Source organism: Mobula hypostoma, chromosome 1, assembly GCF_963921235.1.
Source record: "Mobula hypostoma chromosome 1, sMobHyp1.1, whole genome shotgun sequence".
NCBI classification, from domain to species: domain Eukaryota; kingdom Metazoa; phylum Chordata; class Chondrichthyes; order Myliobatiformes; family Myliobatidae; genus Mobula; species Mobula hypostoma.
The window spans coordinates 172,873,097-172,900,982 of record NC_086097.1 but is presented as its reverse complement, the minus strand read 5'-3'; the positions used below and the strand labels follow the sequence as shown (position 1 = coordinate 172,900,982).

At 41.1% G+C, this 27,886-nt stretch overlaps 1 protein-coding gene across 4 annotated transcripts in view; it reads left to right on the top strand.

Annotated features, from left to right (window-relative positions):
* Positions 1–12,762, top strand: part of LOC134352539 (intermembrane lipid transfer protein VPS13B-like) — a 1,085,891-nt gene extending 1,073,129 nt beyond the window's left edge. For 2 of the 4 annotated variants that reach the window (XM_063059809.1, XM_063059800.1), the window contains exons 60-62: positions 3,760–3,862; positions 4,047–4,296; positions 11,597–12,762. In XM_063059809.1, the coding sequence (XP_062915879.1) occupies positions 3,760–3,862; positions 4,047–4,296; positions 11,597–11,845 (602 nt within the window). In that variant the 3' untranslated portion in view covers positions 11,846–12,762. The remainder of the gene's footprint in view (positions 1–3,759; positions 3,863–4,046; positions 4,297–11,596) is intronic. The other 2 variants (XM_063059806.1, XM_063059814.1) reach the window with 1 other exon arrangement.
* Positions 12,763–27,886: the final 15,124 nt, after the last annotated feature.

Below are 27,886 nucleotides of genomic sequence, written 5' to 3'. Positions count from 1 at the left end.
GTTCTAAGCTGGTTAGTGTGCAGCATACAGACTCAGCTGCAGGTGGAATGGGTAGTAAGGAAAGTGGTGTACACCTTTCAGAACTTATAAAGATACCCGAGGTTCTCAGCTTACAGACTCAGCTGCAGCTGGAATGGGTAGTAAGGAAAGTGGTGTACACCTTTCAGAACTTATGCTGAAGAAACCCGAGGTTCTCAGCTTACAGACTCAGCTGCAGCTGGAATGGGTAGTAAGGAAAGTGGTGTACACCTTTCAGAACTTATAAAGATACCCGAGGTTCTCAGTGCCATCTTGCAGGCTTCTGCTCCAGTTTGTGTAGCCATGGGCAAAGGTCTTTTAAAAGGAACAGAAGCTTGAGAGCACTTGCCACCAGATTGAAGAGAAGGTTCTATCCTGCTCTTATTAGATTTTTGAACAGGCCTCTCAAATGTTAAGAGATAAACTCTTGCACTCTGGATCTCCCAATAAATCTCATTTCTCTCTGAAACAAAAGAGGTGTTTTAGTCTTGTTTGTTGTCTTCTGCGCTCTGGTTGTACGCCCAAGTTGGGCAGTCTTTCATTGTTTCTGTTATGGTTATTATTCTATAAGATTTATTGAGACTGACCACAGGTCTATATGGTGACGTATACGTACTCTGATAATAAATTTACTTTGAACTTAATGGCCCTTGCACATTATTTGTCTACCTGCAACTCTGTATTCTGATTTCTTTTTATTTCTCAGTATAATTATAGATGGCATGAATTGTTTGGGTGACAAAGCTTTTCATTGTAACCAATACCAAAAAAATACAACTCAAGTTAGGTTCCTGCATTTTTCAAGGAGACTTTGAGAACATCTTTGCTTCATTTTCTCTGTTCTCAGGAATGGATGCAACTTAAATTTCTCACTGCACTTGGGAATATAGCCAAATTTATCCATTGGCTCCGAATTTTACCAGTATAGGCTTGGAACATGGACTGTTCCACATAGCCAACAAAAAGGCTGGCATAGCTGGGACCCATATGGGTGCCCATGGCTACGCCTTTAGTTTGAGGTTTAGTTTTTTTTTCTCTCTTTCCCTCTTAACAGTAACTCCTTGTCTGTTCTCCATCTTCCTCTGGTGCTCCCCTCTCCCTTTCTTTCTTCCAAGGCCTTCCATCCTATGATACTTCCCCTTCTCCAGCCTTGTTTCCCTTTTGCCAATCAACTTCCCAGCTGTTGGCTTCATCCTTCCCCCTCCTGTCTTCTCCTATCATTTCAGGTCTCCCCCTGCCCCTTCCGCTTTCAAATCTCTTACTATCTCTTTTTACCGTTAGTCCTGACAAAGGGTCTGGACCCGAAATATTGACTGTACTTCTTCCTATAGATGCTGCCTTGCCTGCTGCGTTCCACCAGCATTTTGTGTGTGTTGAGTGTATAGAGGATAGTTGCAGACACAGTATATGGACAAAATTAATCTCTGTTATGAACAAGATGGTCAAGCTTGACTGACGGGTATTATCCATTCATGTTCACTCTAGCTAGCTATAGCATGGTACTTGCAGCAGCTATTTGTGAATATCGAAAATTAGATGTCGCGCTTCCTTCCCCAGCCCCAAAGGCTTCAGTCTTTCACCCATTGAAGGGCTGCTTTGCACAGAATTGGAAAATCCCAGCTGCGTTTTCCAGCCTCTCACTAATTTGACTGCCACATGGCATTGAAGTTCATCGCCACTGTGTTAGGAAGGAGAAAATCAGCTCAGATGTCCACTCCCAACAGTTTGAGAATCTGTGCCTGGTATCAAGTATGTGTAGACTTGGATGAGAATAGAAATTTGATATTCTCAAAAATGAACTCAATACTGTTAAACTTACAAATCAATAAACAGAGTGAGCAGCTTTCGCAAGCTCAGGGTATTCCAGCACTCTTAACAGCCAATTACGTATTTTTGAAATGTTGGTCACTGTTGCAGATTAGACAACAGGGTGATTAATTTGCACTACAGTCCCACAGATTAGTGAGATGATGACCAGATGTTTGTTTCTGTGACGTTGACCAGGCCGCTTTGAGATCTCCCTTGTTCTTTGTAAGCAAGTTTTGGTATGTTTTACATCTACTGAGAGAGCAGATTACACCATGGTTTAGTGTGTCTTTTGAAAGTGGCACCTGCAATATTACAGCACATCCTCAGTACTACATCGAAAGAGACCAAAGCAACACACACAAAATCTGGAAGAACTCAGCAGGTCAGGCAACATCTATGGAAAAATGAATATACATGAAACAGTTGATGTTTCAGGCCAAGATCCTTCATCAGGACTAGAAAGGAGGGGGTAGACACCAGAATAAAAAGGTGGGAGAACGGGAAAGAGGACAAGCTAGATGGAGATAGCTGAAGCCAGGTGAGTGGGAAAAGTCAAGGGCTGGAGAAGACGGAATCTGATAGGAGAAGGAAGTGAACCATAGGAGAAAAGAAAGAAGAAGGGACACCAAGGAGAAGTGATAGACAGATGAGAACAGGTAAGAGTACAGAGTAGGGAATAGAATATGAGCGAAGTGGGAGGGGAAAAGAAAAAGAGAAACCATTACTGGAAGGAAAATTTGATATTCGTGACAGAATATGAGGTGTTGCTCTTCCACCCTGAGAGTGGTCTCATCATGGCAGAAGAGGGAGCCATGGACTGACATGTCAGAATGGTATTGGAGATAGGAATTAGAATGGTTGGCCACTGAGAAATTTCACTTCAGGCGGATGGAGCAGAGTTGCTCGACAAAGCGGCCCCCTAATTTATGTTGGTTCTCAGCAATATAGAGGAAGCCACATCGAAGGGCACTAGATGCAGTACATGACTCCAAGAGACTTGCATATTTAGTATTGCCTCACCTGGAAGGACTGTCTGTGGCCCTGAATGGAGGTGAGGGAGTATAGATCTGTTCGTCTAGTTTCTGTTAGATCTTTCAGATCCTTTAGACTCTGAAGTGAGGGTTAAATTACGATTTAAGTTACAGATGGGCAAGGTACCAAAGACCAATGAGTTTCTGCAAGGGTGAATAATCTGACGCTCAGCATATATGCTCACCAAACATAAGATGCCTATCAGAGACATAATAATATTCCACAGGAGAACTTTGAAAGTGTAGAGGGTGGGTGAGGTTTATGAAGTAATTACAGTTTAACAGTCAGAAGACACCAATGCAGATTTGTACTGTACATCAGAACTCAATGTAAACTAAAGTCCTGAGCTTCTGCAACAATTGGGTTGGGGGAAGAGGGGTAGAAAGCTTCATATGTTCAACCTCATATGTGTTTTGAATACAAAACATGTTTTTTTAAAATTTGTTTTAAATCGTGCAATTCTGTTGATTTGGTTTAAAGATAACCCCGTGACCATAATAAGAAATGGATATATTTGGGAAATTAGATTGTTTCTCATAACCATACAACTGAGAACTACAATACAAGCAAAATTATCATACTTGAATGTTGAGCTAATGTAGTTGTCATAGTATATAGAAATCAACCATTAGTTTTAAATGACCGTATTTGCTCTGTTAGTTGGGAAACTCTCCCAACACCTCACCCATCCTGGCAGTCCGACAATGCTTTCCCTTAGCATTTATGAGATTGGCTTTATATGTTTTAATTTTTGACACTATTATATAGTTCTGCCTTTTACGTAATTGTGGTTAAAGAGATGAATATCCCTATCAGTCTGTTCCAAACACATTACATCATTTCAGCACCGCATTGCTGCCGAGTTAAATACAAGTAAGAATCTCGTCTTTATTGCTCTAGGTATTTTACATGGAGCTGGACTTTGTCAACTTCCCAAGCAGAGGTTTCACCCCACTGAGCAGCAGACTGACCAGGCCCCAAACAGCCACGTCAAATATGTCTGGTAAGAGTATTCTGGCAGTCAGTCATTTTTATGATAGCATTATTCATTACATTAGTCTGGCTTTGTATCAAGCTAACAGGTCATTTATCTTGGAAAGATTTGTTTCTTACACAAAATGTTTTGGTTCTGGAATTTTAAATAAAAAATATTAATGGTATCTGTTCAACATTTTATGTTCTGACAGGAAAATGCTCCAGTCTTTGGGCAGACCTGAAGTCTTTATGGCCCTGGAAGTTGTAATAGTGAGCAACTCCGGACAGGAATACCAAGGATGCCTTCTGCTCACCTCTGAGGTGCTGTTCGTGGTCAGCGTTAGCGAGGATACACAGCAGCAGGCATTTCCAGTCACCGAGATCGAATGCAGCCTACATCCAAAGACAGAGAACTTACTCTACATCATGCTCAAACAACAAAGGGTATCTTATGACAGTGAGGTATAGTGAATCTGAATTGGAACTTTCCTGGGAAGAGGGCAGCCTTGGGTTTGATCACTGCTCATTATTTATCCTTGAAGGAATATTACTATCTTGTATGATTTTAAATTGCGAATCTTTTGTCTCAGCTTCTTATACTAATATGAGTTACTCTCTTAGTTAAAACCCGTAAGCCTGGTGTCAGACATCAGGAAAATATTCCTAGGTGTCTGAAGAATAGGCGTCTTGAGTTGACAGGAATTTTTCCCCACCAAATAACTTTGATGAGATGGTAAAATAGATGCTGGAAAATACGAAATATAAAAAAAAAGTTGCTGGAAATTCTCAGCAGACTAGGCAGCATCTGTGGAGAGAGAAGTAGAATTAGCATTTCAGGTCAAAGACTCTTCATCAGAACCTTTTTATTGAGGTGGTGACAATCATTCATAATGTGAGTTTACATGGAGATTTGATACAGCAGGAGGGTTTGTTCAACCACTTAAGAATGCAGCTAAGAATCAATCCCATTGACGTAATTCAGGTATCACATACAATATGATCAGAGATTAAGGGAGCTAGGGCTTTACTTTTTGGAGAGGAGGAGGATGAGAGGAGACATGATAGAGGTGTACAAGATAATAAGAGGAATAGATAGAGTGGATAGCCAGCGCCTCTTCCCCAGGGCACCACTGCTCAATACAAGAGGACATGGCTTTAAGGTAAGGGGTGGGAAGTTCAAGGGGGATATTAGAGGAAGGTTTTTTACTTAGAGTGGTTGGTGCGTGGAATGCACTGCCTGAGTCAGTGGTGGAGGCAGATACACTAGTGAAGTTTAAGAGACTACGTAGACAGTTATATGGAGGAATTTAAGGTGGGGGCTTATATGGGAGGCAGGGTTTGAGGGTCAGCACATTGTGGGCCGAAGGTCCTGTACTGTGCTGTACTATTCTATGTTCTATGTTCCAACTGAAAAGATTTTCCTGTAAATGTCCCAATAGCCATGCTGGGATTTCAACTTATACCCCTGGATCATTAGTTCAGGCCTATGATTTACTAGTCCAATAATTTAACCTCTGTGCCATCATTCCCTTTTGTAAGTAATACAGTAAATCTACTGAGTCCCTTATTGAAATTAAACTAGGTTAAAATTATGATCATTCATGTATCTTACCCAACATTGAATAGTTGTGCTGCTAACATTGCTTTTAATTTGCTGGTTCCATTAATTATCCCACATGATTGAACATTGCTCATGAAGTCAACTTAAGTTTCTGTGCAGTGGAGAAAAGATGGTATCAAATTGGGAGACTAATCCTTGCTGAGGAGCCAAGGATTCAAGGGTAATCACTACCAATTCCAGTACAGAAATCAGAAAATCCTTAACCCTGAAAGTTCAAAGTAAATTTTATTATCAAATTATATATACAATGCCTATAAAAAGTATTCACCCCCCTTGGAAGTTTTTGTGTTTTATTGTTTTACATTAAATCACAGTGGATTTAATTTGGCTTTTTTGATATTGATCAACGAAAAAGACTTGTGTGTCAAAGTGATACAAATTAATTACAAATATAAAGCACAATTATTGATTGCATAAGTATTCACCTTTTCAAGTCAGTATTTAGAAGATGTATGATTGGCCGAAGTTACAGTCTTGATTCTGTGTGGATAAGTTTCTTATCAGCTTTGCACATCTGACACTGCAATTTTTCCCCATTCTTCTTTACAAAACTGCTCAAGCTCTAGCATATTGCATGAGGATTGTGAGTGAACAGGCCTTTTCAAGTCCAACCACAAATTCTCAGTTTGATTGAGGTCTGGAATCTGACTTGGCCACTCTAGGACCTTAACTTTGTTGTTTTTAAGCCGTTCCTGTGTAGCTTTGGCTTTATGCTTAGGGTCATTGTCTTACTGGAAAACAAATCTCCCAAGTCAAAGCTCTCTTGCAGACTGCATCAAGTTTTCCTCCAGAATTTCCCTGTACTTTTCTGCATTCATTTTACCCTCCACCTTCACAAGCCTTCCAGGGCCTGCTGCAGCGAAGCATCCCCACAGCATGATGCAGCCACCATCATGCTTCATGGTAGGGATGATGTATATTTGGTGATGCACAGTGCTTGGCTTGCACCAAACAACGTGTTTAGTCTGATGGCCAAAAAGCTCCATATTGGTTTCATCAGATCATACAGCCTTCTTCCTCCTGACTTTAGAATCCTCCACATGTCTTCTGGCAAACCCTAGCTGAGATTTCATCTGAGTTTTTTTTTCAACAGTGGCTTTCTTTTTGCCACTCTTCCATAAAGCTGCAACTGGTGAAGTGCCCAAGTAACAGTTGTTGTATACAGACTCTCCCATCTCAGCCACTGAAGCTTGTAACCCCTCCAGAGTTGTCATAATTCTATTGGTGGCCTCCCTCACTAGCCCCCTTGTTGCAACGTCACTCAGTTTTTGAGGATAGCCTGATCTAGGCAGATTTACAGCTATGCCATATTCTTTCCATTTCTTGATGATTGACTTAACTGTACCCCAAGAGATATTCAGTGTCTTGGAAATTTTCTTGTATCCATAGAAACATAGAAAATAGGTGCAGGAGTAGGCCATTCGGCCCTTCGAGCCTGCACCGCCATTCAGTATGATCATGGCTGATCATCCAACTCAGAAGCCTGTACCTGCCCTCTCTCCATACCCCCTGATCCCTTTAGCCACAAGGGCCATATCTAACTCCCTCTTAAATATAGCCAGTGAACTGGCCTCAACTGTTTCCTGTGGCAGAGAATTCCACAGATTCACCACTCTCTGTGTGAAGAAGTTTTTCCTAATCTCAGTCCTAAAAGGCTTCCCCTTTATCCTCAAACTGTGACCTCTCGTTCTGGACTTCCCCAACATCGGGAACAATCTTCCTGCATCTAGCCTGTCCAATCCCTTTAGGATTTTATACGTTTCAATAAGATCCCCCCTCAATCTTCTAAATTCCAGAGAGTACAAGCCTAGTCGATCCAGTCTTTCATCATATGAAAGTCCTGCCATCCCAGGAATCAATCTGGTGAACCTTCTTTGTACTCCCTCTATGGCAAGGATGTCTTTCCTCAGATTAGGGGACCAAAACTGCACACAATACTCCAGGTGTGGTCTCACCAAGGCCTTGTACAACTGCAGTAGTACCTCCCTGCTCCTGTACTCGAATCCTCTTGCTATGAATGCCAGCATACCATTCGCCTTTTTCACCGCCTGCTGAATCTGCATGCCCACTTTCAATGACTGGTGTATAATCACACCCGGGTCTCGTTGCACCTCCCCTTTTCCTAATCGGCCACCATTCAGATAATAATCTGTTTTCCTGTTCTTGCCACCAAAGTGGATAACCTCACATTTATCCACATTAAATTGCATCTGCCATGAATTTGCCCACTCACCTAACCTATCCAAGTCACCCTGCATCCTCTTAGCATCCTCCTCACAGCTAACACTGCCGCCCAGCTTCGTGTCATCCGCAAACTTGGAGATGCTGCATTTAATTCCCTCATCTAAGTCATTAATATATATTGTAAATAACTGGGGTCCCAGCACTGAGCCTTGCGGTATCCCACTAGTCACTGCCTGCCATTCTGAAAAGATCCCATTTATTCCCACTCTTTGCTTCCTGCCTGCCAACCAATTCTCTATCTACATCAATACCATACCCCCAATACCATGTGCTTTAAGTTTGCACACTAATCTCCTGTGTGGGACCTTGTCAAAAAGCTTTTTGAAAATCCAAATATACCACATCCACTGGTTCTCCCCTATCCACTCTACTAGTTACATCCTCAAAAAATTCTATGAGATTCGTCAGACATGACTTTCCTTTCACAAATCCATGCTGACTTTGTCCGATGATTTCACCGCTTTCCAAATGTGCTGTTATCACACATTTGATAACTGACTCTAGCATTTTCCCCACCACCGATGTCAGGCTATAATTCCCCGGTTTCTCTCTCCCTCCCTCCTTTTTTAAAAAGTGGGGTTACATTAGCCACCCTCCAATCCTCAGGAACTAGTCCAGAATCTAACGAGTTTTGAAAAATTATCACTAATGCATCCACTGTTTCTTGGGCTACTTCCTTAAGCACTCTGGGATACAGACCATCTGGCCCTGGGGATTTATCTGCCTTTAATCCCTTCAATTTACCTAACACCACTTCCCTACTAACATGTATTTCCCTCAGTTCCTCCATCTCACTGGACCCTCTGTCCCCTACTATTTCTGGAAGATTATTTATGTCCTCCTTAGTGAAGACAGAACCAAAGTAGTTATTCAATTGGTCTGCCATGTCCTTGTTCCCCATAATCAATTCACCTGTTTCTGTCTGTAAGTATCCATCTCCTGGATTGTGCTTTTCAATAACCTTTCTGCAGAGTTACTTGGAGTGTTCTGTGGTCTTCATGGTGTAGGTTTTGCCAGGATACTGACTCACCAACAGTTGGACATTCCAGATAAAGGTGTATTTTTACTACAATCAATTGAAACACCTTGACTGCACACAGATCTCCAAAACAGATCTCCATTTAACTGATTATGTGACTTCTAAAACCAGTTGGTTGTACCTGAGATGATTTGGTGTGTCATATTAAAGCGGACCTCAGTCCAACTGAGATTTTGTGGCTGGGCCTGAAAATGGCTCTTCACTCAGGATCCCCATGCAATCTGACAGAGCTTGAGTAGCTTTATAAAGAAGAATGGAGAAAAATTGCAGTGTTCAGATGTACAAAGCTGATAGAGACTTATCCACACAAACTCAAGACCAATTCGGCCAATGATACATCTACCAAATGCTCAATTGAAGGGGGTGAAAACTTATGCAATCAATTATGTTGTGTTTTATATTTGTAATTAATTTAGATCACTTTAGAGAGATCTGTTTTCACTTTGACATGGAAGAGTCCTTTTCTGTTGATCTTTGTCAAAAAGGCCTAATTAAATCCACTGTGATTCAATGTTGTAAAACAATAAAACAAGAAAAATTCTAAGGGGGAGGGGGTGAATACTTTTTATGGGCACTGTATTTCGCCATATACAATTCTGAGATTCATTTTGTTGTGGGCAAATCTATTGAGTAGCAACTATAACAGGATCAATGAAAGATCAACCAGGGTGCAGAAGACAACAAAATGTGCAAATATAAATAAATAGCAATAAATAACAAGAATGTGAGATAATAACATAAAGAGTCCTTAAAGTGGGATCATTGCTGTGGATATATTTCACTGATGGGGCAAGTGAGTCTAGTTATCCCCTTTTATTCCAAGAGCCTGATGTTTGAGGGGTAGTAACAGTTCTAGAACCTGGTGATGCAAGTCCTGTGACACTTGTGCTTTTACCTGATGGCAGTAGCAAAGGGAGAGAATGGCTTGGGTGGTGAGGATTCTGATGATGGATGCTGCTTTCCCACAACAGTGTTTCATGCAGGTGTGCTTAGTGGTTGGGAGGGCTTTACCCATTGTGTACTGGGCCAAATCCACTACCTTTTGTAAGATTTTCCATCCAAGGGCATTGCTGAATCTGTTACCACAAGCATTGGTTGCTTCCATGCTTTGAAAGAGAAATTAGATATACACACAAGGATCAAAGAGTAAAATGTTGTAGTGAACAGGTTAAATGAAGAGCTTCAGGAGAAGGCAACATTGAAATTCCATTTCTAGTATTAGTACTTTAGTATTTATAATTTTGTAACTAATGAGGGATGGGATCATTTTAGGCCTAATCATTTTTCTCTTTGGCCACCAGTTATACCCTTTCAACAGGTCAGCACAGGGAAATTCATTGGTTTTGTTCATTTAGTTTGCTCGAGAGGCAGAGCATTATACAGAATGAAAAATATCCTTTGACCCATTTTGTTCATGTCTACTATAGCTACTAACATTTGCTTGGATTTGGCCCATATTCCTCTCAAAATCTTTCCTGTGCATGTTGCTATCTGATTGAGTTTTAACCTTTGTAATTATAGTTGCCTGTACCCCTCCTTTTGCAGCTTGTTTCACATACATATCACTGTCTGTGAGGAAAAATTTGTTGCCTCTCAAGTCTCCTTTAAATCTTTCCCCATTCTCCTTAAACCTACGCCCTCCATTCTTAGGCTTCCTTACCCTGGGGAAAAGGTCTGTGACCAATGATCTCATCTATGACCCTCATGATTTTATAAATCTAGATAAGGTCACCCCTCAGCCTCCTTCACTCCAGGGAAAACAGTCTCTGTCTACTCAGTTTTTGATGTTGCTAATTAAATTACAGTAGCTTTATGTATTTATAATTGAATATTTTATTACTTTAAGTATGCTTTTTAATAAGTTTCTGCTGTATATGCCTCTGATGATTGGAGATACGCAGACAACTGAAGAGCTGTCAGAAGCTGTTTGATTAGTCCAAAGGCCACTTGCTGAGCAGTTTGCTCTGAGTGGACAGTGCAGATCGGTATCATTGTTTTCTGACTGTTAGACTGTATTCACATCCTAAACCCTGCCACCCTCAGGATTTAGCATGCTCACCTTTGGAATATTGTTGTTTCTCAGGCAGGCATCCTAAATATTGCTGAGCGTGAATAATGGTAAAACATCAAATCAGTGTTACAAAAATGAAGCCAAATCCTCATCAAGAGAATGGATATTCTACTGTATTTATTCACCCCTGAATTCACTTATTTCAGTCTGTAGGATCTGAAAAACCCACTGCAGAATTGTAAGGCCAGGGGAAGGTAACTGAGGCCACTGACCATGCTGAGTTAGTACTTTAATGCAGGACATTTTGGCTCTTGCCTCTGGTTAAAGGTGTGGTATGGGCAGTATTGATTTAGTTTGCATTTTCAATAGACCAATGTACTGTATGAGAGGTGCCACAGTAACACAGCTAGCAGAGCTGTTTCCTCATAGTTCAATACTGACCTCCAGTGCTAACTGTGATCTTCACACATTCTCCTTGTGACCACATTGGTTCTCTCCTGGTGCTGTGGTTTCCTCCCACAATATTGATAGAAAAGCTTAATTTGCCAACATAATTGTAAAAAAACTAAATGAAAATGAACACAATTAGAACGAAGTCCATGATGGGGCAAAAGTGGTCATCGTGTTGCTGTACTGAGGTAAGGATTAGGGTTGTGCAAGTTGGTTCAAGAACCAAATGGTCAAAGGGAGTTATCTATTCTTGAGCCTTCAGGCTTCTAGCTTAGTGTAAGTGGGTGCTTGATGGTCAGAGCAGATTCTGAGGGCTGAAGGAGAAATTTCTATGCTGTGTTATTCTACCCACTGATCATGTTTTATTGGCCAATTAATTTTGTTTTCTCTTGAATAGGGGGATGGTATCCGAGAGAGGCTTTCTGAGCAGCAGTATGAGCGACTGGTGGACTATGTCACAAGGACGTCGCATTTCATCATTCCCAGCAGTGCAGCCATGCAGCAGGCTGCCCAGGTGGTTGTGGCTGATCCTCCAGCTGTCAAGACCAAAATTTACCAATATCTGGTCGATCAGCACTTTGGAAGTGTATTTGTGAGCAAGTTTGCTATGGTGAAAAACAAGGCACTGCGAAAGGGATTTCACTAGCCCCACATCGGTGGCGAAGTCAAAGATAATTATTTTCAAGCAATGCAAAATGCTGACCTCTATCTGATTTAATGTTCTTAGCTAGATTCAGTTAAGTGCACCAGAATTCATTCATAAGAATCTTTAATTAAATGTGTGATCTGGGTCAGTTTATTTATGGGAATTTAGTTAATTTGCCTATCTTGATAAGAAGTCCAGTTAATCAAATATGTAAATACTATGATTAATGGAAAGGGTGTGGCCACTGATGCTATTAATACCCTGGTACCTTTTGATACCCTGGAACACTGAGGTAATTCTGCCAGCTGCTGTCACCTGTTAGGTTTTATTATTCTCCAATACTCATTTCAGCAAAAAGAATTGGTAATATAACTGAAAATATTTAAGATAAATAAATTTTAAAGTGAGAATTGAATTGCATACATGTATTTGTTTGATTGGTTGGAGGAGAAGTTTGGCTGGATGGAGATGCAGTGGCGTTTGTGGTGGCTGGCAGTGGAGTGGGAGAGGAACTCAATGCTCGAGCTTCAAAACTTGCTGCAAAAGTTTAAGGATCCCTTATCTGAGCACTCAAAATTCAAGTTCAAAGCTAAAAGAAAATGTATCATCAAAGTACATGTATGTCACCATATGCAACACGGAGATTCATTTTCTAGCGGGCATACTCAATAAATCCATAATAGAATAATAACCGTAATAGAGTCAGTGAAAGACCGCATCAACTTGGGTGTTCAACTAGTGTGGAAAATACAACAAGCTGTCCAAGTACAAAAAGCAAGAAATAATAATAAATAAGCAATAAATATCTAGAACATGAGATGAAGAATCTTTGAAAGTGCATCCATTGGTTTTAGGAACATTTCAATGATGGGGCAAGTGAAGTTATCCCCTTTGGGTCAAGAGCCTGAACGTTGAGGGGTAATAACTGTTCCTGAACCTGGTGGTGAGAGTCCTGAGGCTCCTGTACCTTCTCCTTGATAGCAGCAGCAAGAAGATAGTATGGCCTGATTGGTGGGGGTCACTGATGATGGATGTTGCTTTTCTACGACAATGCTTCGTGTAGATGTGCACAATGATGGGAGGGCTTTATCCGTGATATACTGGACTGTATCCACTATTTTTGGTAGGATTTTCTGTTCAAGGGCATTGGTGTTTCCATACCAGGCTATGATGCAGCCAGTCAATATACCCTCCGCTACACGTCTACAGAAATTTGTTAAAGTTTTAGATGTCGTGCTGAATCTTCACAAATGTCTAAGGACAGGGTCTCTCTAATGCTAACACGAGCAATTAAAGTTGCTGACCCCCCCTCCTCCTCTGATACTTCATGTACCTCTGGTTTCTACCTCAATAATCAGCTCTTTGGTCTTGCTGATATTGAGTAAGAGGTTGTTGTTGTGTCACCTCTCAGCCAGATTTTCAATCTCCCTCCTATATGCTAACTTGTCACCACCTTTATTTCAGGCTACGAGAGTGGTGTCATCAGCAAACTTAAATATGACATTGAAGCTGTGCTTAGCTGCAGAGTCATAAGTGTAAAGTGAGTAGAACAGGGAGCTAAGCACACAACCTTGTGTGCACCTATCTGATGGAAACTGTGGAGGAGATGTTGCCAATCAGAACCGACTGATGTCTACAAGTGAGGATTTCAAGGATCCAGTTGCACAAGGAGGTATTGAGGCCAAGGTCTTGAAGCTTAATGATTAGTTTTGAGGGGAAGATGGTATTGAATGCCTGATGTGTGCCTCTTTGTTGTTCAGATGTTCCAGGGTTGAGTGAAGAGCCAGTGAGATGGCATTTACTGTGGACCTTGGATCCATTCCAATTTGCCTACTGGAACAAAGTCACAGGAGTTGATATGTTTCATCACTAGCCTGTCAAAACACTTCATCACCAAGGATGTAAGTGCGACTGAGTGATAGTCCTCGAGGCAGGTCACCACTTTCTTCTTGGGCCCCGGTATAACTGAAGCCTGCTTGACGCAGGTGGTTACCATGCACTGCTGAAGCGAGTGGCTAGAGATCTCAGTGGACACTCAAACCAGTTGATCAGCATAGGTCTTTAGTAGTTACCTCATCTGCGATGGATGCTTTTTGTGGATTCACACTCCTGAAGGCTGTTCGCACATCAGCTTCAGACATGTTCTGACAGTCAAAGCGAGCGTACAAGCCAGCGAGCACTGTGAGGGTCATGTTTTTTGACTTCTCCAGTGTGTTCACCATCTGCCTTGCTCTGCTGGGGGAGAAGCTGACAGCGATGCAGGTGGATGCTTTCCTGGTGTCATGGATTCTTTGATTACCTGACTGGCAGACCACAGTACGTGTGCTTGCAACACTGTGTGTCTGACAGAGTGATCAGCAGCACTGGGGCTCCACAGGGGACTGTCTTGTCTCCCTTTCTCTTCACCATTTACACCTCGGACTTCAACTACTGCACAGAGTCTTGTCATCTTCAGAAGTTTTCGGATGACTCTGCCATAGTTGGATGCATCAGCAAGGAAGATGAGGCTGAGTACAGGGCTACGGTAGGAAACTTTGTCACATGGTGTGAGCAGAATTATCTGCAGCTTAATGTGAAAAAGACTAAGGAGCTGGTGGTAGATCTGAGGAGAGCTAAGGTACCGGCGACCCCTGTTTCCATCCAGGGGGTCAGTGTGGACATGGTGGAAGATCACAAATACCTGGGGATACGAATTGACTATAATAAACTGGACTGGTCAAAGAACACTGAGGCTGTCTACAAGAAGGGTCAAAGCCGTCTCTATTTCCTGAGGAGACTGAGGTCCTTTAACATCTGCCGGACGATGCTGAGGATGTTCTACGAGTCTGTGGTGGCCAGTGCTATCATGTTTGCTGTTGTGTGCTGGGGCAGCAGGCTGAGGGTAGCAGACATCAACAGAATCAACAAACTCATTTGTAAGGCCAGTGATGTTGTGGGGATGGAACTGGACTCTCTCACGGTGGTGTCTGAAAAGAGGATGCTGTCTAAGTTGCACGCCATCTTGGACAATGTCTCCCATCCACTACATAATGTACTGGTTGGGCACAGGAGTACATTCAGCCAGAGACTCCTTCCACCGGGATGCAACACAGAGCATCATAGGAAGTCATTCTTGCCTGTGGCCATCAAACTTTACAACTCCTTCCTTGGCGGGTCAGACACGCTGAGCCAATAGGCTGGTCCTGGACTTATTTCCTGGCATAATTTACATATTACTATTTAACTATTTATGGTGCAACTGTAACGAAAACCAATTTCCCCCAGGATCAATAAAGTATGACTATGAATACGACTAGAAGGCATTGAGCTCATCTGGAACTCGCTGCTTGCTGGCTCCCCAATCAAGGGCATTTAAAAAGCATTTCCATTAATTGTCCATTACACTGCCCTTAGCAGTGAAATACAGAATCACCTCCTGCTCTTTGGGATGTGGAGCACTGAACAGTAATGGGTCATTCAGCCCACAATGTCTCTGCTGACTACGAAGACAAATTAAACTAATCCCTTGCTTGCATGTAGTTCATACTCCTGTACATTCATGTGCCTGTTTAAAAGCTTCTTAAATGCTTTGATCATATTTGCTTCCACCAGCACCCCGGCAACACATTTTGGACATCTCCTTTAATTTTCCTTCCTCTCACCTTAAAGCTGTGCCCTCTAGTACTTCCACGAAAAAGTCTGCAGATGCTGAAAAGCAAGATAAATACACGCAAAATACTGGAGGAACTCAGCAGGCCAGGCAGCATCTATGGAAAAGAGCAAACAGTCAACATTTCGGGCCGAGCCCTTTCATCAGGACTTCCATATTTCAGTCCGAAACATTGACTGTTTACTCTTTTTCATGGGTGCTGCCTGGCCCGCTGAGTTCCTCCAGCATTTTATGTGTGGTGCCCTCCAGTACTTGACACTTCTACCCTGAGAAATTCAAACTACTTACTCTCTTCCTCTTATAATTTTATAAACTCCTTTAACATCTTCTCTCAGCCTCTGGCACTCCAGGGAAAACAATTTTTGTCCAACCACTCCTTATAATTAATACTTTCTAATCCATGCAACATCCTGGTTAATCTCTTCTGCAATCTTTCTGAAACTTCCACATTCTTCCTGTAATAGGACACCAGAACTGCACACAATCCTTCAGATGTGGACTATTCTGTCCCAGCTAATGAACCCTGCCCTTTGACCATTTCCCATCTTTTTTTCCTTTACCTATTGAGCCAATTTCCCTTCAAGTTTGGTCCATGACTTGATCTCACTGCCTCACAAACCTTGATCCACCTCCTCCAAACTGAACAGCTATACTTCCGGCTCTTTCTGTTGTCCGTATTGACAGAGTTATGTGACACCGTACTTGACCCTGTCACTGTATCAATGTTTTGGACTCTGCACAGTCGTTAGTCCTTCGGTTGGTCATAGTATGTCATACTAATTAATAGTCTCAATAACTTGAAATATTGCCAGCAAGTTTCAACGAAAGTATCTGTTGAAGAACCTCTGTTGATTTGAAACAAAGGTGGTGAGAAGTTGATAGAGGAAGTCATGTGCTGGATGGGCTTCACGGTTGTGCAAAATTATGGTCAGTTGATTTTGTCCCCATCCTGTCTCCAACCTTGGATCACTTGATTACCACACAGATTTAAAGTGGTTGGCAAAGAATCCAAAGAGGTACAAAAATACAGGACCAAGAAGAGAAAGCCAGTGCATGCAACTGGATCGATTGCACTAAATCCAGAACTAGCTCAATGGGCCTAATGTCCTTGCTATTATGATCCCACTCATCCAGTCTAGGCCAGAGAAGGAATCTCCAGAATTGGCATTGGGTTGGTTGTGCGCTGTTCTTATGATGCACAGTGTCTTGCCCAACACATATGTCCGTATGGCACCGATACATACATTCCTCTTGCCAATTACATTCCATATAAGTAACACTTCAGAGATACATTACGGGAAAATGACAGATCTTGAGATATGGACAACTGAAAGCATACTAGCAATCGTGAAACCGATAAAATGGGGAGTGAACAGGTGACCAGAAATGGGATCACCTGTTCACTCCCCATCTTATCTGTTTCACGATTGCTAGCATGCTTTCAATTGTCCATACCTCAAGATCTTTCATTTTTCCCGAATGTGTTGTAGATTTTGGGGGGTTGGAAGAGATCAAGAAAATTGGGAGAAATGGAAAGGCCAGAAAAAAGTCATGAATGGCTTTAAGTGCTGGATATGAATTTTAATATCAAGGGATTGTAGGAACAGGAACAAAGAAATACAGCACTGGTCACCCTAGATTTTTCGTATACATTTTGTTTTAGATGTTTAATTTTTGTCTTCTGCATTAGTCTGTCAGTAGAAAAGAGCAAATTTTAGATTTCCAAACATTCATTTTCCAAAATAAGAAATGTTACTGATATATTTTTATTTCATTAAAGAAAGTAACATATTAAGTAACTGACTACTTTTCTAATAAAAACTTGAATACTTTGTAGGTATATAGCTCAGTACATGATTAAACAAAGATAACAAACAGGATGCTAATGATCAATGACTTAATGAGTTGAATGAACTAAACTGGTTAACTAAAACAAAAACATGTGTAGAAAGCATCAAGCAGGGCGAAGGACAACCAAACTAAAAGGTGAGGGTGTGGCAGATATCACAGTTTAACCTTCAAAGTCAGGCCACACTTGGAGTATTGCCAACAGTTTTCGGTCCCATATCTTGAAAAGGATGTGCTGTCATTGGAGAGAGTCCAGAGGAGGTTCACGAGGATGATTCCGGGATTGAAAGGATTAGCATATGTGGAGCGTTTGGCAGTTTTGGACCTGTACTCACTGGAATTTAGAAGAATGCGGGGGCGGGGAGGGGGGTGGATCTCATTGAAAACTACCGAATGTTAAAAGGACTAGATAAGATGGATGTGGAGAGGATGTTTCCTTCCGTGGGGGTATCCAGAACTAGAGGGCACAGCCTCAAAATTGAGGGACAACCTTTCAGAACAAAGGTAAGAAGGAATTTTTTTAGCCAGAAAGTAGTAAATCTGTGGAAAGCTCTGCCACAGACACTGGTTGAGGCCAAGTTCATTGGCATAGTTAGACTGGAAATTGATAGTTTCCTGATTGATCAGAACATCAAAGGATATTACGAGAAGGCAGGTGTATGGGGTCGAGTGGGATCTGCAATCAGCCATGATGGAATGGCAGAGCAGACTCAAAGGCTGAATGGCCTAATTCTGCTCCTATGTCTTATGGTTTTAAATCATCAATGTTTACACTATGGCAAGATTGAGCATAGCAATAAGACACAAGGTGGTTATCCTGCATCTGCAAGGACTCTCCCAAGTAGAAATATCACAACAGACAGGAGCTTCAAGACCTGCTGTCCAAGCCTTTCTGAAGATGCACAAAGAAACGGGCAGAATTGAGGACCAGAAATGTTGTGGTCGACCATGAAAACTGAGAGAAGCCAATCCTTCTAAATCAGAAAAAGTCCAGCACTGCTATCAGCTCTGAACTCACAGAAACCACTGGAACCCAAGTACACCCCTCTACAGTCCTGAGAATTCTTGTCAGAAGTGGTCTTCATTGAAGAGTTGCTGTCAAACAAACATTTTCTATCTAGATATTTTCTATCTAGCCCAGATTAAAACAGTCAATCTGCGCTTCAATTTTGGCACAATAGTTCAAAGGGACTGGATGATTAATGTGTCCCATGGAATGCTGGATATGTAGCAAGACATCATGGGTATTCTAAACATTTTGAGCCTCAAAGAATTTTTAAATTGATGCTTTTGTGTAACCCCCAACCAAAATTTATCTTAAACCCAGTTTTTAAATATGTTGTCTTAATGTTGGTTGATTGTGCACTAACTTCCCAGAGACCTACTGTACTATCAGAGTACGTGGACTTCATGTTTTAATATCACTTATGCAAAATTTGCATACTTGAACTGGAGAATGTTGGAGTCTTATTCATCATTTGGTGACAGGGATGAACGTTCCCTTGTCTACTGTCATGAAGTCTTTTATGAAGTATCTTCCTTGGTATTCGTAACCATCAACACTTACCACAATGACATGGGTATAATTGCTCCACCTGATTGGAGCATCATCCCATAGATATCCCCAACATCCATTTACAGTTCATGCCTTAGAGCTGATGTACCACTGTGGATCCATCAACTAACATTCGTCCTTCTACCACTCCCACTCATAGACAATTCCTTCCTGCCAGTCTTTTCACCCACCCACTGGACCTCCTCCTTCCTCTGCCCTCCCACCCAAAACAAAAACATAACCAACTAACATTCAGATACAACAATGATGCAAAGAACACTGCAATGTTGAATCCATGTGTAAAACAATAAGCTTTTGGTAAGAATGGATGGGAAAAGCAGCCAAATCATAAAAGTTAACAGATGCAGGGCAGTGCTGGGCAGATGAAACAATGCAGATGTTCACAATAGGATATATAAATCTCAGTTGTACACAGAAAGATAGACATGCATGCACACATGATGCAAAGCCCATTTCAACTTTGTTAAAGCCAGATTAAAACCGGAACGGACCTGCATGTTAAATATACTCAGCATACTCAGTGGCTGAGGCATTTGGTCTTTCTATCAGTTGCCATATCACTGATGGCTGTCTGACATCGTCCTGAGTGAGGTGTGGCTTCAGTCCAGTCACGCTTGAGGTCTGCCATACTTTGTGAAGCTGTCAGGCCTCTTGAAAGCACCTCCCTGAAACGTATTCCCAACATCTGGTTTTGATTTCTTTCCTTAAATAATCTGTGTCTAAATAAAAATATTTGTACAACATCGACTAAGGTTCATTTCATATTGTTTCCTTATATGCTGGAGGTGAAGTCAGATAGTTTGTTATAAAAACTGAAAAAGTTTCAGATGTTTGGCAGCAGAATTCCACATAACCTCGCTCAATATGTAATCCTGGATAAGTGCAGATGCATTTTCTGGTCCGTCAACAATTTTCTGATATTGCTTCCAAGGTTGAAGTTTGTGTCTGAGACTGGAAAATGTTCCATTATTTTTTCACTGTACTACCAGATAATAACATTGACTTGTGACCAATTACCTGTTGGACTTGAATTTTATAATGACCCATTTTCCAAATTGTCAAAGCATTTTCAGGTAGATATATTTGCTCCTGCTGTTCACAAAAAAGAAGTGGGTATGGAAGCAAAAGGCATGCAATTTTCGTAGTTTTTTTTTACTTCAGGGATTCCAAAGGAATTTTTTAATCACTGAAATACCTTTGAAGTATAGTCATTGGTGTAGCGTAGGAAACAGCAGTCATTTTGTACATAGCAAGCTCCCATAAATTGCAATGGCTAGATTAAAAAAAAACACTAGCATCAGTGCTGACGATCATGAGACAAAGGAACTGTTGGAAAATCCATCTGATTCGCTGCGGTCTATTGATGAATATTTACGCAGCCTGGCTTCTGTGTGAGAACAACTACATTGACTCTTTACTACCCTCTGAAATGAGCCACAGAGTCACTTAATTTAAGAAGAAATTAAGGATGGACAAAAGCACATCTGCCAAACAAAAATATAGTCATGGAGTAATGCAACACCTTCAACCCAATTTGTCCATGCCGACCAAGTTGCCCATCTAAGCTAGTCACCTTTGCCCACATTTGAGCCTGGTCCCTCTGAAGTTTAGAGTCTAAACCTTTTCTTTTCATATAATTGTCCAAGTGTATTTTAAATGTTATAGTTCCAGTATCAACCACTTCCTCCTGTGGCTCTTTCCACATAGACCCCATTCTTTGTGTGAACAAGTACCAGAAAGTTCTCTTAAGCCAATGCAAATGGTGGCAATTACTTAAAACGTCACTGACCACCTGGTATTCACAATGTTCCATCAAATTTTGCAGCACTTTCACCCAGTGGCCACATTATCAGATACCTCCTGTCTTCTGCAGCTGTAGGCCATCCACTTCAAGTTCGATGTGCTCTTCTGCACACCGCTGTTGTAACACATAGTTATTTGAGTTACAGTCACCTTCATGTCAGCTAGAACCAGTCTGGCCATTCTTTTCTGACTTCTCCCAGCAACAAGATGTTTTTGATTCCAGAACTGCCATTCTCTGGATGTTTTTTGTTCTTTTTTCATCACATTCTCTGTAAACTCTAGAGACTGTTTTGTGTAAACATCCCAGGACATCAGCAGTTTCTAAGATACTCAAACCACCCCATCTGGCTCCAACAATCATTTCATGATCAAAGTCACAGTTTTTCCCCATTTTGATGTTTGGTCTGAACAAAATTGAACCTCTTGACCATATGTACATGCTTTTATGCACTGAGTTGCTGCCACATGATTGGCTGATTAGATATTTGCATTAATGTACAGATGTACCCAGTATAGTGGCTACTGAGTGTATATTCCTTTCACAAAACAGTACAACAGGCAAAACCACCATGTCCTAATATTTCAGCTTTTGCACACACTCAGTACATTGAACATAGAACTTGCAGCACAAGAATAGACCCTTCACCCCACAATATTGTGCTGAACTAATTGAGATAATAATGCCTTATTAAACTAATCACTTCTGTCTGCACCTGATCAATATCTCTCCATTTGTTGTATTGTGATATGCCTATGTGAAAGCCTATCATATCTGCCTCCACCTGCATCCCTGGCATTGCATCCTAGGCACCCACCACTCTATGTAAGAATCGTGCCCCGCACATCTCCTTTGAATATATCCTCTTCCACTAATAATACATGTAATCTGATATTGGATATTACAGCCCTGAGTAAAAGATACTGGCTGTCTATCTGTGCCTTTCAGTATTTTATAAATTTCTGTTTGGTTTCCCTTCAGCCTCTAGTTCCAGAGAAAACAACTCTAGTTTGTCCAACCTCTCTTTCTAGCTCATGCATTGTAATCCAGGCAGCAACCTGTTGAATCACTTCTGCATCCTCTCCAAAGCCTCCGCGTCATTCCTATACTGGAGCAACCAAAATTGAATACAATACTCCAGATGCCATCTAACTAAGGTTTTATGAAGCTGTAGCATAGCTTATTCAATATAGCCTATGGCCACAAGAAACTGCAGAGAATTAAACACAGCTCAGCACATCACAGAAACTGGTCTGTCATCCATGGGCTCGGTTTTACTCTTCTTGCTGCCTCAGTGAAGAAGTCAACAGAATCAAAGGCCCTTCCCTACCCAGAAATCTTCTCTTCAACCCCCTCTGTTTGGGCAGAAGATACAAAAGTCTGAAAGCACATACAATCAGGCTCAAGGATCTTTCTGTTGTAAGGTTATTGAATGGTTCCGTAGTCCAATACGATTGACTCTTAACCCTGCAATCTACCTTGCTATAGCCTTGTACCTTATTGTCTGCCTACACTTCACTTTTACTGTAACTGTAACACCTTGCTATTAATTCCGTTATTGTTTTCCATTGTACTATCTCAATGCACTGTTGTAATGAAAGAAAATGGCAACACACACAGAATGCTGCAGGAACTCAGCAGGACAGGCAACATCGATGGAAAGTATAGTCAACGTTTCAAGCCGAGAAATGAAAGAAAATTAAGTGACTGTAATGGGTTTGCTGTCTGCAAGGTTATGAACTCAAATAAAGATCTTAAGCCCTATCCGATGTGCGTGGCTACAGGTAACCTCACTAATGGGAGGTTATACTGTAGCCACCTACTTTTCAAAAGCTGGATCACTTCCCTGTTTATCCTCCATGGCGAGTTTAGCTGCCAATACCCACTATTACTTCCAGCTAGTGAAGCAGTTTAAACACAATTCATTTATTTTTAGTGATACATATTTAAATTTAGGTAAGATTCTTGAAGTGCTTTTACAACTCATAAAGGATTTCTATCTTATTAAATATTTCCAAATTACAAATGATTTCTAAAACACAGGTACAATTCCTATAAAGTAAAAAGACATACCAACAAGTCGCAGTTGAATGAGTCATCCATCGCAGAAATTGAAGGCAGAGGAATGGATACTAGTCATCTCTGTTTCTGTCATTCTTCTTGTCATCCCTTGACATTAGATTAGATTAGATTAGATTCAACTTTATTGTCATTGGGCCGAGTACAGATACAAAGCCAATGAAATGCATTTAGCATCTGACTAGAAATGCAAAGAATAGTGTTATTTACAAAATAACTGCGAATAAAAAAGTGCTACAGCACACAAATATATTCCTAACAACTGCTACTCCTTAATACATTTTTGCTTCTTGGTGACTACACCGATGGTGTAGAAGCTTCTGGAGACAGAGATCCCTGATCCCCAAAATGAATGCTGTGAGAAGGGCTGATGTTCTGAGTATACAAATCTCCCAACTATTGATAGATCAGCTATTTGATGTGCTAAGAGATAGTATCAGTCTAGTCTACAAACTTCCTTGAACTAAATAACTTAGCCAGTATTACCCAGTTTGATGTAGGCCCAATTAATATAAACCCATTGTCTTACAGTACATCACTTGTGCAATCAACCATGTGCTGTGGCCAGCAGCCAGTACTCTATAGACAGTGCTGTTTGTAAAGCTGTCCTCTTAACTTCAGATTGATGATTATTGCTTACAATTTACATTACAAAATGAAGACTGGTTCTTTTTACAACAAGAAGCTGAGAAAAGATTATTGATAGGAAGTTTATCTTACTTAAAACAACTCTTTGATCCCTGGAATTGTCAGCTGCTGTGTTGCAAAGCTGAGCTTGGCAAAAAACAACCCCCCCCCACCCCCCCACCACCAGACCCTGGACAGTGAATACCCATCCTGCATCGATGGTATGCAAAACAAAGTTTTTCCCTGGTATTGGTTTGGTATGTGTTACAGTAATAAACTAATTTCCCAATTATCAATTGCCAACAGTGCATTTCTCCCTTGGCACTGTGTTAATCCTTCAGCACTGTTACTCCCTTGGCACTAGCAGCAATCCCTGGGCACTGTGTTAATTCCTTAATCCCTCTGCACTACGCTGGAATGTCAGCCCTGTTATCTGTGCTTGGGTTTCTAGAGAGTCTACAAAGGGAAGAGGACTATCCACCGATCCCTAGCTGTCATTGCTTCTTTATCACATGTGACTAGAATGTGAGCCACAAGACACCAATTAGACCATCAACTTTGTTCTATCTCCTGATAAAGCATTATTAGTCCTATTTCTCCAAATGAGCCCTGAAAATTAATCTCTTACAACTGTCTATCCAAACCTCTTTTGAAGAAGATGATTAATGTTATTTCCATGACCCTTACAGGCAGATTCTCAGTGTAAAAATACATGCATATGCTCTCCCCTCCCCCAGACTTTGTCTAAGTTTTATATGTTGTTATCCTTGGAGTATTCACTGATGGGATCAGCTTTCTTCTCTTTGGCATTTTGAAACCTGCCATAGTTCTGTACAACTCTATAAAATGTCCTCTCAACCTTCTTGCTTCAAGGAAAACAACCCAATGCCCAATGTGTCTAATATTATAGTTGGAATCTCAGCTTAGTCTTGACATTGATTGAGAGAACAGAGAGTCTATCTTCCCCAGACCTTGGCAGTTTTCAAACCATCCTTAGATAATCTGCGGCCTTCACTTGATAATCTCCTCGTGCTATACAAACAATTAGCTATATTTTGTTGGACACCATTTGACTCAAATGTTGTGTCTGGAAATTGTAGCTCAAGAAGCAAACAATGGTCCCGAAGGCTCAGGTCCTCGCCACATTGTGAACACCCAACTAATGTACACCCATACATACAAATGAGTGTTGGAGATACGGGCAGGATGGATATGCTGGGTACTGTGTGAAAATAGTTCACAAGAACAGAGCCCTGCTAAAGGCAACAAAAAAAGTCATAAAGAGAGAAAGGATGAAATATGAAGGTAAACTAGCCAATAATATAAAAGAGGATGCAAAAAGCTATTTTTAGATGTACCATATAAAGAGTAAAAGAGAGATGAGAGTCAACATTGGACCCCTGGAAAATGATGCTCTGTAGATGATTCAAAGTTAGATGGCGGGGCAGGTAGTGTTGAGGAAGCAGAGTGTCTGCAGAAGTACTTACACCAACTGTGAGAGTGGGCAAAGAAGTGGCAGATGGAACAATACATGGTCATGCACTTTGGCAGAAGGAATGAAGTCATTGTGTATTTTCTAAATGGGGTGAAACATCAAAAAATCAGAGGTCCAAAGGGACTCAGAGTCATTGTCAGGAATCTGTAATGGTAAACTTGTGGATGAGGAAGGCAAGTACAATATTAGCATTCATTTGGAGAGAACTAGAATACAAAAGCGAGGATATAATAATGGGGTTTTATAAGGCATTGGTCAGACTGCATGGAGTATTGTGAGGAATTTTGGGCCCCTTTTCTAAGAAAGAATATGCTGGCATTGGAGAGGGTCCGGAGGAATTTCACAAGAATTATCGCAGTATTGAAGGGGTTAACATATGAGGTGCATTTGAGGTTCTGGGCCTGTACTTGTTGGAGTTTAGAAGACTGAAGGGGTTCTAATTTGGCTGTACTTGCCAAATTATTGGGTATATTTAAGCCAGAGGTTGATAAGTTCTTGTTTAATCAAGGCATCAAAGGTTATGGAGAGATGGCAGGAGAATGGGGTTAAGAGAGATGATAAATCAGCCATGATGGAATGGCAGTTCAGACTACATCGGCCAAATGGCCTAATTCTGCTCCCATGTCTTAAGGTCTTGACTTGGGAACGAGTTGTAAAACAACATTGTTCGATTTGAATGATATCAGGGCTGGTTAGGTTAATTATGAATTCATTTTCCCCTGAGAAGTTAAAGTTAGGGGGTAACCTGATCAAGGTGTTTAAGGTGTAGTTGAAAAGATTAGTAGAATTTCCTTCAATGGGGTCCACAACAAGGGACCAAAACAAAGGGGAGGAAACTTCCTCCCCAACTAGCCTCAGACTGGTGGGGAGAGGAGCATTTCCATAAACTAAAAAGAACTAAGATTAATATATTAAATAATGAGTAGCACAGACAGGGTGAATGTTGGATGAGACAGCTTTAGTGGTTTCCTTCATCTCTTTATGAAGAGGTGTTGGAAAGGTTGGGACTTATTTCCGTGGATCATAAGAGATTGAGATGTGACCTTATAGAGGTGCATAAAATCATGAAGGCATAGGTGGCAGTCTTCTTCCCAGGTTTGGAGCATCAAGAATGAGTGGGCAAAGATTTAGGGTGAGAGGGAATAGGTTCAATAGAAACCCGAGGGGCAAACTTTTCATCCAGTGGGTGGTCTGTATATGGAGTGAGCTACTAGATGAAATGGTTTCAGCAGGTATGGGTAGGAAAGGTTGACAGGTATATGGGTACATGGGATTAGTTTAGGTGGGAATATTGGTTGGCATGGACCATTGGCGCTGAAAGACCTGAGTCTGTGCTGTATGACTCTACAACGCTAAGATTCTCATGGTTTTTTGTTCTGCACTGGGATCAAGGAGTCATGGTTCCACAATTTGGAGAGCAATCATTTAAAACCAGGTTATGTAGGGATTTCTCACTGAGGGTGGTGAACCTCTGAAATGCCTTAGATTAGAGGGTTGTGGAGGCTGGATTTCTAAAGGTGGTTAAAGCAGAAGCAAGATGGACTGCTAGTGCTTTATAAGATCACATTTAAAATGTCGTGAGCAATTCTGGGCCCGATATCACAGGAGGATGTGTTGGCCATGGAGAGCATCTACAGCAGGGATGGACAACCTATGGTGCATGCGGCAAAAGTGGTGCATTGGATGATTAGAAGTGGTGCATTGCATCCCAGTGATAATAATAAAAAAGTAAGCCTACTCATGCAAGAAGTATTAACCAAAAACTGATTTGTAGAAACAAAAGTCTATAACAGGAATTCAAGTAGCTTAGAGCTAGAAATGGGTCTTACTGAGAACAAATCCAAAACTTAGCAATTATTTTTAGTGATTTTATTATTTCGTGCACATCTTTTGGCGAATGTTATCTTCCTTCACATTAATCTGTTTTCAATTTTTTAAAAATGTTCAATGAGTCAAACTAGGAAAGAAGGACTTTTGTTCTGCAGTCGTCCATAACTGTTCAATACACGTTTGATATTTGTTTGATCCTGAGGTGCCAGGCGTCTGCACCAGCGGTGCGTCACAGGTTTTTGCCAGTCAGTTTACAATTGACATTCGTGCGCTACGGAGTTGTGCTTTGTTCGTCCTTTGTGAACATTTGCAGTTTGGTACTTTTTCGAAAATTAAGTCTTGTTTTTACATTCAGTTACTCATCACAGTGCAAAAGAAAAACAGAAAGTGATAGTAAGCATAAATTCAATGAACAGTGGGAAAATGAGTTCTTATTTATAGTGGGTCCATCAGGAAAACCATTGTGCATTGTTTGTGAAAACATTTTCAGCCATGAAATTGATTAAAAACAAAATGAGGTCGCAATTGACTGAATCAAATTTGAAGAATTCTCTGCTGCTCTCAGTAACTAATTTAACTCCAAACATTAAAAGCTTGGCGAAATCAAAACAGACTCAAAAGTCTCATTAAGTATTGTTTATCTTGTTTTTATATTAAATCAATATATCATGTAAAAATGCTAAATATGTCTATAATAGCATATTTTCACAAGAATTGAATGGGGTACAAGGGTAGTACGGCGCATCTGAACTCATGCGTGAAAAAATTGACGCATGGAATGCAAAAGGTTGGCCACCCCTGATCTAGAGGTTGATGTCCCAGGAGTAAAAAGCTTAACGTATGAGGAATGTTTAATGGCTCTGAACTCGTACTTGATGGAGTTCAGGACAGGAGGAATCTCATGGAAACTTCACTTGATATTGAAAGGTCTAGTTACAGTGAAAGCAGAGAGCGTATTTCTATTAGAGAAAGAGTCTAGGATCAGAGGGCATAGTCTCAGAATAAATGGAAAAGATCTGCAGCTAGAGAGTGGTGAACCTCTGGAATATGTTGCCACAGAAGGCTGTGGAGGCTGACTCATTGGGCGTATTTAATGCAGTGATAGATAGGTTGCTGATTGCTAAGATGGTTAAGGA